This window comes from Myotis myotis, unplaced genomic scaffold, assembly GCF_014108235.1.
Source record: "Myotis myotis isolate mMyoMyo1 unplaced genomic scaffold, mMyoMyo1.p scaffold_m19_p_10, whole genome shotgun sequence".
Lineage (NCBI taxonomy): Eukaryota > Metazoa > Chordata > Mammalia > Chiroptera > Vespertilionidae > Myotis > Myotis myotis.
The window spans coordinates 35,754,246-35,769,818 of record NW_023416314.1 but is presented as its reverse complement, the minus strand read 5'-3'; the positions used below and the strand labels follow the sequence as shown (position 1 = coordinate 35,769,818).

Sequence of the window (15,573 nt, the reverse complement as noted above, 5' to 3'; positions counted from 1 at the left end):
GGTTCCAGGCGATTCAAGCTCCATAAGGGATGATAGAGGTTGTTTACAACGACCGACCATATGGGGAAGAAAGAGCTCGTGAAAGTGCAACACTGATGACACCATTGGGGTCCTTAAGAAGCTGACTGTAGCCCAAACTGGTAGCCTTTGGAACAAGATTGTACTAAAAAGTGGTACATGATTTTTAAGGACCACATTTTTCTGGGATGAACCTGGAACTTTATTACCAAGAGAGCATAATCCCCCTCCCCGCAACCTGTCCCCTCTCCTCCTACCCTTACCTCCCACAACGGTATGGATGATTGTTTTTAAAAGTCACGTTAATAAAAACTTAAAAGCAGAAGAGACAGTTTTTAGATTCTAAAGCGATGCCTGGTACATAGTAAGTATCCTATCTAATAAAAGAGAAACATGGTAATTAGCCATAACTTTGCTACCCTTCCCATTGGCTAATCAGGGAGATATGCAAATTAACTGCCAACCAAGATGATGGTTGGCAGCCAGGCAACTGATGGGAACAAGAGGCTTGCTTGCTCCAGTGACGGAGGAAGCCAATGTTCCCCGCCTGCCGCTGCCAGCCTCTCAGCTGCTCTCTAAGAAACACTGTTACAAATATAGAAGCTAAACAAACCCCAGAAATCTGGTTTCAGTCAGCCAGGATCTCAGATCTGGAGTCGCAACAAAGTTTCAAATACAGAAGGTAAACAAAGTCCAGAAACCTGCTTTCAGCAGCGGAGGTCTGAACTAAAGCCGGCTCTCAGCTCCAGTGACAGCCATAGAAAGTAAATAAATCCCAGAATTAAAAAAAAAAGGAAAAAAGGAGAGGCTGGGAGCTTCAGTCACCTGCCAGCCTGAAAACGGCTCTCAGCCCCTCATCCAGGCTGGACAGGCACCCAAGCAGGCCCCCCACCCTGAAGGGGGTGTGACCAGCTGCAAACAGCCATCATCCCCTCACCCAGGCTGGCCAGGCACCCAAGCGGGTCCCCCACCCTGATCCAGGACACCCTTTAGGGCAAACCAGCTGACCCCCACCCATGCACCAGGCCTCTATCCTATATAGTAAAATGGTAATATGTCTCCCAGCACCGGGATCAGCGGAGCCATGAGGCCTCCCAAACCTGAGATCAGCGGAGCCGTGAGACCTCCTGGCCCCTGGAGCAGCGTGACAGGGGGCAGTGCCCAAACCCCCTGATTGCCCTGTGGCTCTGTGTGTGACAGGGGTGGGGCCACAACCTCCCTATCCGCTCTGCTCTGTGTGTGAAAGGGGAAGGCACCCCAAACCCCTGATTGGCCCTGCTCTGTGCCTGATAGGGGGGAGCCCCCCAACCCCCTGATCGGCCCTGCTCTGTGTGTGACAGGGTGCGGCGCCCCAACCCCACCATGGGCCCTGCTCTGTGTGTGACGGGATGGAGCCGCAATCTCCCCATTGGCCCTGCCCTGAGTGTGATGGGGGAAGCTCCCCAACACCCCCATGGGCCCTGCTCTGTGACGGGGTGGAGCCGCAAATTCCCCTTTGGCCCTGCCCTGAGTGTGACAGGGGGGAGTGCCCCAACCCCCTGATTGGCCCTGTCTGTGGGTAACGGGGCAGCGCCCCAACCTCCCCATCGACCCTGCCTTGAGTGTGACGGGGGCAGTGCCCCAATCCCCCAATTGGCCCTACCCTGAGCATGACTGAGGGTGGCATCACAACCTCCTGATCCGCCCTGCTCTGTGCATGACAGGGGGCGGCACCCCAACTCCCCAGTCGGCCCTGCTCTGAGCCCGACCAGCAGCTGCGGGGTAGGCACCTAGGGATTGGGCCTGCCCTCTGCCACCTGGGAGTGGGCCTAAACCAGCAGGTTGTTATCTCCCGAGGGGTCCCAGACTGTGAGAGGACACAAGTGGGGCTGAGGGACACCCCTCCCACCAGTGCACAAATTTTTGTGCACTGGGCCTCTAGTTCAATATAAATTTAAGTGAAAGAAAAAACCCTCAAAAGCTCTCACTTATACTTCATTGCCTTTCCATTCTCTATCACAGGATGGCTGACTATTTTCTTCCTTTCTGAGCCCACTTCTGCTGCCTCACTAATCATTCAGCATCAGGGACTCATCATCACTTTTAACTTATAGCCTGAGGGTCTGCCAAGCATGTCAAACTCAAAGACTAACACAGGCCAAATAAACAAGGCATGTGGCCCGCAGGCCTCGAGTTTGACATGCTTGGGCTGACACCTGAAATTCTCAACTCAGTCAATCTGCCAAATTATTATATTCCCCTCCTCAAAGATGGGATGGTGTCTTTATTAAAACAAAAACTTCCCGAACCTAAAGACTGCAAGTGAAGAATGTTATCAATTTATTTTTCAGAAGCAATTTTCTACTCTTCTAATGTCCAATTTCCTATACATACTGTAAACACACTGAATACTAAGTCTTATATGCCTCTCTTATTAATATGGTTGGTGAAATAAGTATCAAGTACTACTTGAATAGAATTATAGTGGAAATAAGGCAATAATATGTTACGCTTTTAAAAAGTGGCAAAAAAGTTTAGAATATATTATCAGATTTTAGCAAGTGATGGTAAAGAAAAGGGAAGACTGAGAGAAAAACAGAGACAGACATTACATGTAAGTATTTGAAGTGTTTTTTTTTTTCTTTTTAATCCTCGCCCGAGGATATTTTTCCATTGATTTTTAGAGAGAGGGAAAGACAGAGAGAAGCATACATGTGAGAGAAACACATCGACTGATTGCCTCCTGCACGAGCCCCAACCAGGGGCCAGGCTGGGGAGAAGCCTGCAACCAAGATACATGCCCTTGACTGGAATCGTACCCGGGACCCTTGGGTCCGCAGGCCGACGCTCTATCCACTGAGCCAAACCAACTAGGGATTAAGTTTGTTTTTAATGAGCCAATTTTGATTACTAAAGTTAGTATTAGTTTGAATTGCATTAATACAGTTAATAATTACTATGTTCATTTATATTGCTATAATTTATTCATGAAACATTGATTATCGACTATGAACCAGAAACAAGAGCTATAAAAATAATTAAAACATAGGTCTTTCATGAGTCTAGGGAGTGTGATAAGCCCGTAGATAAGGAAAAAATTTAGTACAGTGTGATAAATGATGCTAAAGTATGAGTAAAGTTCAGAGAAAGTATAATGTCTACTTACGTTAAAAAGTTGTTTTTTAGCATATGTTCTAATCTGTCCTTGGTAAGAAAAGAGAAAAAGAAAATTTATTATTAACTGTAATTGTATTCATTAGATGTCATTAACATATATAAAGAGTGGATGTTCTGGGCTTTATCCACCAAACGAATTACCTTTTGGCCCGGAGCAATGAACCTGTGGCAGAGCGCAACATCCTCGGGACAGCTGGCGAGAACCATCGCTGTTACGGACTTGAAGAGCCCCTCCATGACCTGAGAGCAATGACAGAACAGCCTGACTTGGGAGCCACTTTCTGTGAAGGACCTGTTGAGGGTATTGGAAGGCTTGCCTCCAGATTTAGCAACTATAAATTGTCAGGCCTCCTCATCCTGAATGCACTACAGCAAGTTCAGTTTCTCAGATTAATTAGAGGAGGAATTGCAAATTCTCAGAGGGGGCAAAATGAGAAAGAAAAACGCTTACATCTTTTGTCAACAGTTTCAATACTGATAATAAAGTCGGATGTCAAATAAACAGCTAAAACTGATTGATGCCTCTCTAAATTTCAATATTCTCACTTATGGAATCATTGCAATAACAGTACTTAGCTTACAGGATTGTTGTGAGAGCTAAATGAAGTAATACATGTAGAAGATTTAGCTTAGTACCCAGCCCACAGAAGCACACAACAAGTACTAGTTATGAAGAGTGGGGCACTTTGAAAAGTGTTTCATTCAGTCACTGGTAAAGGAAAGTAAGCCTTAAAAGCAGAGAGGCCATGAGATATGTCTGCACCTAAAGTATATATACATTTTTGCTTTTCTAAAGCATAAAGCAAAAAATAACACTAATCATTATATAACACAAACCAGCATATACAACTGTAAACCTACTTTTGCCTACCCCGTGTAAGAATTCATTCCACCAGAAGTGTCCATAGAAATCTCATAGGGAAAACTTGTTCGTAGAAGAAGAAAGTGATTGAAATGGAAAATATTTCTAAAATATTTTTAACCCAAACTAAAATTTTTGGCTTAAAGTCAATGAAATCATAATAGGCCCTCCAAATGTCATACTCGTAAAGATACATGCATTTATTCAGCACAGGCTGCCACAGAGGCAGGCTCCTTCCTTGAATCCTCTCTTGCATCACTGGTGAACCCTATCAGGGCTGCAAATGCAGGGAGTTTGTGTGTGTGTGGGGGGGAGCATAAGCGTTTACTGAAGTAATCTAATATGACCGGATGTAAGAAAGTACTTAATTACCAGTGACAACCAGATATATTTATATATACATAATACTTTTATATTTACATATACTTTACATTTTTATATTTGGAAATATATATGGATATATAATATAGAAGTAAGGAATAATTGGATAAAAGAAGAGCAAAAGGAGGCCAAAGATCTTTTACCTTGAGGCTGTATCTCCTTCAATCTAGCAGCGAGATAAAGAAATAACTAAGTAATTAAATGATTTATGAAGAGTCATATCTTCAATTACTAAAAGAAGCCGATGCATATTGGGAGGAAAAAAGAACAGGTAGGTTGGACAGTGCACCTGCACCGTTGAGGGACACAGTATACCTATCAGTAAGATGAAGACTTTGACCACTGGAGCTGTTAAATCGGTGTCTTTCATGAGCAGTAAATTTCCATTTGAAGAAGTAAATCATTGGCTTCTCTAACCTTGACTTTCAGACTATGCTCTATAAATATATTTGAAGGAAAAAGAAACTTAACTGAAGGGTCAGCATAACCTTCAGATGTTTTTAAAGGTATATTACTTAATGGCTCTAAAACAGTAACATGTAATTGCTATACCTCATGAGGAGAAAATCCTTTGTTACAATATTTTAATTTAATATTTAAGAGACTGCTCTTCATCAGGATAATAATTCCCACAGAATGTAATTTATAAAAGGAAGAAAAGGCCCTGACCGGTTTGGCTCAGTGGATAGAGCGCCGGCCTATGAACTGAAGGGTCCCGGGTTCGATTCCGGTCAAGGGCATGTGCCTTGGTTGCGGGCACATCCCCAGTAGGAGGTGTGCAGGAGGCAGCTGATCGATGTTTCTCTCTCATCCATGTTTCTAACTCTCTATCCTTCTCCCTTCCTCTCTGTAAAAAAATTAATAAAAAATATTAAAAAAATGATAAAAGTTAAAAAAAGCAGGAGATCACTTTTGAGGGAGCATATTTTTTTCACCTATATTTAGGAGAAAAGCTTATATTTTAAATAATCAAATCATTGAACAGTATATGTGCTAAGTCCCACTCAGTGTAGTACCAAATATATGTTATTTAATTATAGAATATATATATACATAAAAGGCTAAGAGACCATCTGACCATCCGACAGTCCTGACCACCGGGGGCAGATGCTGAACGCACGAGCTGCCAAGCTGTGGTGGCAGCAGTGGTTCTTGGGTGACACACCTTAGAACCAGAGAGGTGGGAGCCCGATTCCTCCCGGGGCCACGTGACTCCACCTTCGGTCGGGCCATGGGTTACATTGTTGCTGGGGCACTGTTAGCCCAGAACTGGTTTACTGCCAAGCTGCAGTGACTTGGCAGCGGTGGTTCTCGGGCAACGCACCCTGGAACCATAGAGGAGGGAACACGGCCCCGCTTCCTTTCAATGTGCACGAATTCGTGCACAGGGCCACTAGTAGAATATATAATTATGAAGCAAAGATTATAATGTTTAATAAATTCTAACATAATTTATGTATTGTTTTTGTAGCTGTTCCCTCTGGACTCTATTTAGGGGCAGTAGAGACAGGGTCAAGGCAGAAGAAATAGGAAGGTAAAAAGTATGGTTCTGTTCCTTATCATACTCTCATTGCCCAAGTGAAAGAGTAAGACAGAATTGGGTTGTGGGCTCAAACTGAAAGCAACTTAAGGAATTTACTGACTCCATGTGAGGCTCAGACCTGAATCTCTATAATCTAGAAAGGGGTTACTCAACAGTTTTAATATTGATATTCTTGGCCAGAGAATTCTTTGTTGGGGGGAGAGGGCTGTGCACTGTGGGATGCTGAACAGCATTCCTAGTCTTTAGTCACTAGGTATCATTAGCAACCGCTCCCAAACCACTCCTAGTGATCTAGAACAATAGTGGGAGATGTTAATGGGGTAGGGAAATGGCTACTACGGCATGTGGCCAGAACACCCCTTCAGAACCAAGAGCTTTCTCTGCTGGGAATATTAACTGCTGTTGGTTCATGGTCGAGTTCCTCTTCAGGAATGGTCCAGGCCAAGAGTGCTCTCTTACTGTGGTTACACCTCTTCCCAAGGATGGCCCACGTCCAATGACTGGTTGATGGGGGGAAGCACAAAAGCCCACCTCTTGCCTTCATATGGGACAACTATGAAGGACCATTCCAGCTCCAAAGCTCCTCACAGAGCTGGCTAAGGCCTCTAAAAGCATCACAGTTCAACTTCTCCCTCTGCCCAGTGCTGCCTTCTTCCTTTCCCTACAGGTGTTGTTCTCTAGAGCATTCCTCAATAATTCCCTGATGCTAATCTCTGCTTTAGAGCTTGCTTACTACAAAATACAACCTAAATCAAATAGTGAGTCCATTCTGTTTGGTGGTATATTTAGTATTTATGTTTTAAGTGGAATTGGGTCATTTACTGGGTGAATAAGAAGAGAATATAAATGAATGGAAGTGATAGCTGATAAAAACTGCTAAAATAAACATCTTGTAATTACAAATCCAAACTAAGATGTTAACCAAAATGCTACTGAGTAGAGAATTCATAATAACAATAGTAAATAATTTCTGGGTCCTAAGTAAGTGCCATGAACTATGCTAAGTACCTTACATATATTATCTGTCTAATCCTCTGAACCAGCGGTCGCCAACCATTCCAACCTCATGGACCACAGGTTGGTGACCGCTGTTCTGAACTATCCTATGAAGTAAGCATTATTATTCCCATTTTATAGATGAGGAAACTGAGGCTCAGAGAAATTAAGTCCCTTGCTTAAAGTCACATAGCAAGGAACTGATGAACAAATCCTGGTGCATTCCACTCCAGAACTTGTGTTTTCTATCTGGATTATGGCCACAACCTCCTAAAAGGACTCCCACCGCTGTTTTTATCTCACTCTAAATCATTTTTCATATTGCTGCTAGAGAGAATTTTCTAAATTATAACTTTGACCATGGCCTTTCCTACTGAGAACTCCTTCTCCTTTATCTTTTGGATTAAATTCAAACTCCTTAGCATGGCATTTCTCCATCCTCATCCCCTGCCTCCTGTGGATGCTTTCTAATACAGTTATATAGAAATTTCCCTAACCATAAAGATGTTTTATTTGTTTGCCTAGGAAATGACAAGGGCTACTATTTACTGAGCCTGCAATATGTCAGACTGTGTGCTTTACATTGTATACATTGTTTCTTTTACTCCTCACAATAACCTTATGAAATAGGTACTATTATTCTCATTTTACAGTTGAGGAAGTTAAAGATCACCAAGGTTAGGTAACATCAAAACAACGTTAAGGGCAAACCTGAGATATGAACTTAAATGTCTGGCTCTTGTACTAAAGGCATTCTAAGATGTTTATTAAATTAAGTAGTTCTCTATCTTCTTCATCCTATGAACACCTTGCGATGCACAGATGTAAAAATGTATACAGAAGCATTTTAATGTCACAGATGCCTGACATTTAGAATCTATTTTAAAATTTGTGTACCTACCTGCATGAGATCTTGAAGACTCTCAACAAAAGAGATCTCGGCTTCTACCATATAAAACTCTGCCAGGTGTCTCCGGCTCTGAGAATTCTCAGCTCGAAATGTTGGACCAAAGGTAAACACTTGAGTAAAAGCTCTGCAATTCAAGATTAAGAGTATAAAAATAGGATTCACATGATTAATTTTAAGTATTTAAAATACTCAGTGAGCTCTTAAAGAAAAAGAAAGTTTTGGGCCTCTGTCTTGTCCACAAATGCATACATATTAGCTGCTGTATTTCCTTAATGGTTGATAATAATAGTTTCATTAAAAGGGTTACATTTATAGAAACTATTTTATCCTGACGGAATTTGCAAATGCTTTACAAGCCCTATGGCTCACTAAATATAAAATGATAACCACCTCTGGGTGCACTCTACTGCAGCTGCCTTAAACAGCAGGCAACTACATTTCACAGCAATCAAGAGCAAAGTAAACAAAAAATACCACAGCCCACGAAGCTACACAGAGAATCTAGATAGTAACAGTTAAAATGAGAATTTCATGTAGATAAAATGGGTTTATTATTTTTTAAATATGTGAAAAAAGAGTATCAGATATGTATGGTGATTTGCCTTGTTCAAAGTCTACCCAACCACCCAAGTTTCAATTAATGCCAAGTGAGCACTAAAATGTGGAGGTAAGGGTAGATTTTGAAGAACTGTCTACTTGATCCACTGGTTTTCAAAAAGAACTATAGCTCAATAATGCCAACATGAAAAAGGTATTTTTAAATTCCTACAGAAGTGGACACTACACCTGAATTCATTCTTTAACACTTATAGTCTCCTCAGAAACAGGGCAACAACTGAGATTAGATCAAACATATAGGAAGTAATAATCATTTATTGAGGACTATCTAATCTTTGAATTTTAAGGTTTTGCTAGGGGAAAAGAAGAGGTGTGGGGTTCTTCAGCTATCATCCCTAGCTTTCTTCACTTGTCTGTCATCAGTCAAATAACATCAGAAAATAGTGCAGAGAATAAACACATTGTGAATATGCATACCAATTTTAAATTTATCTACCTATTTGAAGATACTCTGAGAAGCAAAACAGTAAAACAATTATAGTGGAAATAAAAAGATTTATGTTTTCTTTCACAAAAGGCCATTTCAGTTAAGGTCTAGTTGGTAAGAAGCTTAGCAATTTATGTTTTGGTTCTACAGTCATCTTACTGAGACCATGATCAGTTGACCTCTAAGAACTTTAGTTTCTAATGGAAAAATAAACAGTAAGAACTCAAAAATAATACTATGGCAACCTCTCTCCCAAGATTCAGATCCAGACTCGCCTATTAGAATGTCCTTGAAAACACTAAAACTACCTTGTCCCCATAAACAAACAAAAGACAAACAAACAAAAATGGACGATCCTGGTCCTAGCCGGTTTGGCTCAATGGATAGAGCCTTGGCCTGCAGACTGAAGGGTCCCGGGTCCAGGGTACATCCCACAATTGCAGGCTCCTCCCCAGCCTGGGCCCTGGTCAGGGCGTGCAGGATGCAACCAATCGATGTGTTTCTCTCACTTCAATGTTTCTCTCTGTCTTTCCCTCTCTCTTCCACTCTCAATGGAAAAAATATCCTTGGGTGAGGATTAAAAAAAAGGGACAATCCTGCTTTTCCTTTTACATTTCCCCCAATTCTGCTAATTTCAGTTAGTCCACCTACTCACTCCAACCTTACCCCCCACTTCTTCCCCAATGCCCACATTTTCTGTATCATTTTGATTGAGTACAACATTATATTGTTCACACTTCGGAAAACTCTCTGAAATCGAAAGACTTTTCTTTATCTCCAGATACTGTCTTGTGTGTAAATAACTCTTGTTTTGCTTAGAAACCTAAAACAGCTTTTAACTGGTGTTTCCCACCTATCTTTCTTACTCCAGTCCCAAACTACTACAAGTTTTCAAACTCAAATCTGATTTATCAGCCCTAATTTTAAAATCCTTCAAAGGATAATATTCAAACTCCTAACTTTGACTCAGCTGTCTTTCACAAAGGTTTTCTCCAATGAAGACATTCTCCTTACACGGCATGCCCTGCATGTTAGGCCTCTGCACAGGCCGTTCCCACCCGCTAATGCCCATCCTTGCTCCTCTCTCTCCAAATGGCAAATTCCCATCTATCCTTCAAGACTTGGCTCAAATGTCACTTTCTCTTTGTAACCTTGCGATACACCCCAGAATTTATCATTCCCTCCTTTTTATGACTATAAAAATCTGTTCATATATTTATTACACAGAACATATCACTTTGAAGTGCAAAGTGATATATATCAGTATCTTTCTCCTCCAATGAACTATGAAATTTTCCAGAGCAGGAGTCATGCTTTATTCATATTTGTATCTCTGGTGTCTAAGATAAAACAGGTGCTGAAGTTGAATGAATGAGGACTAATGATGATGACAGGCTTGCTCAGTTGTAAACTCAAAAAAGAACACATCCTCGCAAACAGCAATATTACAAACATGTACAGAAAAATAGTCAAATATACAGGGAGGGGCAATAGTAGGGTTACAGTTGTGAGTACGTGAAACACAATTTATTCTTGTATTATTATTTATTAATTATATTTTCTATATGATCATCTGTAAACCTAATTTTGACCGACCTTGTATTTTACTGTGGCTGTTACCCAGTACCTAAAATGGGTCAAATAATCCAGGTCTGTCCTAAACAATAAATTCAAAAATTACAAGGCCTTGGGTTTTCCAATCTATGATTACACAATCTCTAGGTAGATTGACAATAGTATATCTAAATAAATCAAATGATAATTTCTTTTTGGTACTGCACCATAAGAAATTTTATATACTGATGTTCACTAACAATAAAGGATATTTTATTGAGATTTTCCAGGGTATAAATAGAAATGAGATGACCTCAGCAAAATTTAGTTTGAGGGCTCTGAGGGAGATTACAAGAAATGGGCAGTTATATTCCGGAAATACAAGGAAGGCCAAGGGACTGCTGCTCAAAGGAGGCATGCTATTTGTATTATACGAGGCACTGAGAAAACAGTGATTTCTAAAAGATTGACCAGTTCAGTCACAAGGGCATCTGCTTCTCCCACAGCAATTCTATGTGGGGTGCTCTAAAATGAGTAGCAATAGAGATGTTTTATTTAACAATGGTTAATAATTTCCCCTAGCAATGCAGAGTAAGCTCTCTAGTATGAAATACAGAAGCAGATCAGCAATTTCCTTTTAATTACTAGTGACCTGGTGCATGGATTCGTGCACATTGAAAGGAAATTAATAAGAAGAAATATTTTAATACCGCTATTCGCCCTTTCTCTACAATAGAAGTGTCAACCAAATTCACGATCGACAATGACAGAGTGAAACACACGTATGCCATTGGCGCCACCAGCGAGAGCTTTATGTGTATCACACATGCACGAGTCAACTTAGCCTTTTATAGATACAGAATAAACTTGCTTAATTAGACCTGTTTTCTGATTTACTAGTAGGTAAACTTTTCCCAGCCCAGTGAAGCACCTCAACTTCTCCTTCAGGTAATTTTCAGCAGTAAATATCAACATGAAGCAGATCATTATTGTAGATCATGGAGGGAGAACAAAGGGTAAAATATTTAACTGCAGCAGTGTTTGACTATATTCTGCACAGTGAGAAAACCTGAAGTCATTTTCAAGGTTCACCATTTCTTACTTCTTTTCATTCGGGTCAAGTTTCTAAGCTTTCTAAATCTTCGTCTTCCAGCTAATGAAAATAGGATTCCACCGAGTATCATATGTACCTACTCCAGGATTTCTGTGAGGATCAAATGAGATGAGGCATGGGAAAATGCTTCACAAACATTTGGTTAAAGTGTAAAATGTTTGCACTTGGCTATAAAACAAGTCATGTTCCTGGGCTGAAGAAACTGCAAGGAGGCTAGTTGCTAGGGAGAGGAAGCCGGTGTTGCTACGTGACGTCATTACCCGGAGTTGCTACAGTGACCGTTTCTGGGCTGGGCTATGGGCCGCATTTTGCGTCATGGGGTCTCGGCAGCGTCAGCTGTGATTTGGTGGGCTGTTGCTCCAGGGTGGTTGCTTTGTGGGAACCAGGCCTGTAGTGCCCTTTATTGTTAAACCAGAGGACCGGTGTATGCACCGGTGGGGTCCCTCAGCCTGACCTGCAGGACCGGGCTGAAACCGGCTCTCTGACATCCCCTGAGGGGTCCTGGATTGTGAGAGGGCACAGGTCAGGCTGAGGGACCCCACCAGTGCATGATCAGGGCCGGGGAGGGACCATGGGAGGTTGAGCGGCCTGGGAGGGACTGTGGGAGGGCTCTAGGGCATGTCCATTTCACTCAGTTCCGATTGGCAGGACCCCCGCATCAAGCTAACCTACCGGTTGGAGCATCTGCCCCCTGGTAGTCACGTCATAGCGACTGGTTGGATGATGGGAGGGACACTTAGCATATTAGACAGATATATATATATATATATATTAATTAGAGGCCCGGTGCATGAAATTCGTGCGGGGGGCGGGGGGGAAGAGAGGGGTGTCCCTCAGCCTGGCCTGCACCCTCTCACAATCCAGGACCCCTTGGGGATGTCCAATTGCTGGTTAGACTGGCAGTTGGACATCCCTCTAGTGATCTGGGACTGCTGGGTCCTAACCACTCACCTGCCTGCTCGCATGATCACCCCTAACCACTCTGCCAGCCTGCTTCATTGCCCCTAACTGCTTGCCTGCCTGCCTGATCACCCCTAATTGCCTCTGCCTCAGAAGGATGTCTGGAATGACATCTGGAAGGTCATTCAGCTGTCCGGTCTAATTAGCATATTATGCTTTTATTATTATAGACTAGAGGCCCGGTGCACAAATTTGTGCATGGGTGAGGTCTGGCTGGCCTGCCCAATTAGGGCCGATCGGTCCAGGACAGACAGAGAGAGGGCATGCGGGAGGTTGGCCAGCTGTCCCTGCCTCCAATCTGGGTGGAGGGGCTGATGGGGTGGGAGTGGGGCAGCTGGTGGGGGGTGGGCGCCGCCAGCAGTTGGCTGGACAGCCCTGCCCCTGATTGGAGTGGGGGGGCAATTGGGGGCAGGGCCGGCCCGGAGGAGGGACCCTGGTGGTTGGCCGGCCTGCCTTGCCCCTGATTGGGGGGGGGGGGGGGGCGCGCGGCCGTGGGTGCTTGGCCAGCCAGCCCCGCTCCTGTTTGAACTCTTGGTTGAGGGGACAATTTGCATATTAGCCTTTTATTATATAGGATAAATAGTAAAAATCAGGCTCTAATTGAGGTACCCAAGAGTTAAGCATTATTCTACTAGGGTAAGTAAACACTGATAGCCATGGTGCTTCCTCTGAATTAAGAGAAAGATAAAATGAGCGAAGGTTTGTTGAAAAACTGCCTAACTCAGCATCTAGTCTTTGTGCAGACGAATGTTTCAGTCCTTCGGTAGTGATCCCCCATGTCAGTGCCCTGTGTTCTATCAGACAAGCAGGGATGGCAGGAGGAGCAGTGATAGTGGCTGCCATTAGTAAGCGCTCATTGTGGGCCAGGCATTATGTTTAAGAGCCTTACAGTTAACTCCTTTATAGTTACTCCAATAATGTATGTATTGCTATTTCTAGTTTCAGACTAAGAAGCTGAAGTCCAGAGAGGTTAAGAAGCTTTCCCCAAAGTCACAGAATCACAGCCTAATCCAAATCTGACTCAGCCTTAATTATGACATTAAAATAATGATGCTCCTAAGTGAACATTGACAGTCCCCCCCCCCCCCACAAAGATAACTAGGATAGCTTGTTATATTTCCCTTCCTTATGATGAGCGTCATTTGTTTTATGTGTTAAAAGTATAGCTCTCTAGGATATGTTGTCTTCATGTAAATAATGAGAATGATACATTTACATCAATAATTTATAACCTTTAGCAAGTCATTTAGCCCTTCTGTTCTTCAAATTCTTTCATGAGTGAAAAATGGTGGTGGTGGGGGAGCTTGGCATTAATTTCTAGTATCTTTGAAATGACTTTTGTTTCTAGGTTCCTGTGAAATTTCTCTTGTTTAATTTATGCTGATTTTAAAATCCACAGAAAGCCATTTGCACCAAGGCTTGGACCAACCAACATCTAAAATAAAATCTGAGAACAGGGCCATTTCCAAAATAAGATATAAAACCAGGTGAAAGGCCAGTGCTGAGAAGAAACCAGCAGAAAAAGAAAACACTCAGCACTACAAAGCATTCTTGTGCCAAATTATGGAGCGAGGAGAGCTATATTAGGAAAGTCCGCCAGCTTGGAGTTGATGTTTAAGATAACAAAAGGACACTCAAAACACACCAACCAAGACAGCTACGAAAATGGCTTTTTAAAAATAAAGACTGGTTACCAAACAAGGTTCTTCAAAGGCCCTTTCCTCCCTTGTGGGGCTTTTAGGAGGCCCTAAATTGGCAAGGGGAATACTATAAAATGAGCACTGGTTGCCTGGCCATTTATTCTTTTTGGCCCTGCAATTTAAGAGCTGATCTTTATACTTTGAAAGAGCAGAGGAATTATTTTTCTTTAGCTTGGGAAGAACTTAAGCAGCATTCGGCGCATCAGCAACTTTCCCTCGGGCCTAGCTCCCAACTTCCTATCACTTCTGTACTGTCAGTTCAGTAATGTTCACTGAACTGAAGTGAACTGCAGACAGCTTTAAAGTGGCTTTTAAACAACCTTTGTCTACTTTTATTTAGAAAAGGACTTCAGAAAATCATCACTGACTTTATGACTGCTTTGTAGCCACTGGATTATCAATAACGTGACGTATTTGTCATTCATTATTTCTTTCTTTTTTTTTAATATATTTTTTATTGATTAAGATATTACATATGTGTCCTTGTCCCCACGTTACCCTCTACCCCCCCACCCACCCCCTGCTCATGCCCTCACCCCCCCGTTGTCCATGTCCATTGATTAGGCCTATATGCTTGCATATAAGTCCTTTGGTTGATCTTTCCCCCTTACCCCCACCCTCCCCTACCATCCCTCCAAGGCCCGACAGTCCAATCAATGCCTCTCCGTCTCTGGATCAGTCCTTGTTCATCAGCTTATGTTGTTCATTATATTCCACAAATGAGTGAGATCATGTGGTATTTATCCGCTCTCCAGTTCCATCCATGCTGTGGCAAATGGTCATGGTTCCTTTTTCTTCTTCCTCTTCTTAAAGAATACCTTTCAGCATTTCATATAATGCTGGTTTGGTGGTGATGAACTCCTTTAGCTTTTTCTTATCCGTGAAGCTCTTTAACTGACCTTCTATTCTGAATGATAGCTTTGCTGGATAAAGTAATCTTGGTTGCAGGTTCTTGCTATTCATCACTTTGAATATTTCTTGCCACTCTCTTCTGCATGGTTTCTGTTGAGAAATCAGCTGACAGTCGTATGGGTACTCCCTTGTAGGTAACTGACTGTCTTTCTCTTGCTGCTTTTAAGATTCTCTCTTTATCTTTTGCTCTTGGCATTTTAATTATGATGTGTCTTGGTGTGGTCCTCTTTGGATTCCTTTTGTTTGGGGTTCTCTGCGCTTCCTGGACTTGTAAGTCCATTTCTTTCACCAGGTAGGGGAAGTTTTCTGTCATTATTTCTTCAAAAAGGTTTTCAATATCTTGCCCTCTCTCTCCTTCTGGCACCCCTATAATTCTGATGTTGGTACGCTTGAAGTTGTCCCAGAGGTTCCTTACACTATCT

General features: G+C 42.4%; 1 protein-coding gene across 2 annotated transcripts in view; it reads right to left on the bottom strand.

Moving 5' to 3' along the window:
• Positions 1–15,573, bottom strand: part of NARS2 (asparaginyl-tRNA synthetase 2, mitochondrial) — a 114,966-nt gene that overhangs the window by 30,986 nt on the left and 68,407 nt on the right. For both annotated transcript variants that reach the window (XM_036324848.1, XM_036324849.1), the window contains 3 exons: positions 7,858–7,990; positions 3,316–3,414; positions 3,164–3,201 (listed from right to left, as the gene is read on the bottom strand). In XM_036324848.1, coding sequence (XP_036180741.1) covers positions 3,164–3,201; positions 3,316–3,414; positions 7,858–7,990 — 270 coding nt within the window. The remainder of the gene's footprint in view (positions 1–3,163; positions 3,202–3,315; positions 3,415–7,857; positions 7,991–15,573) is intronic.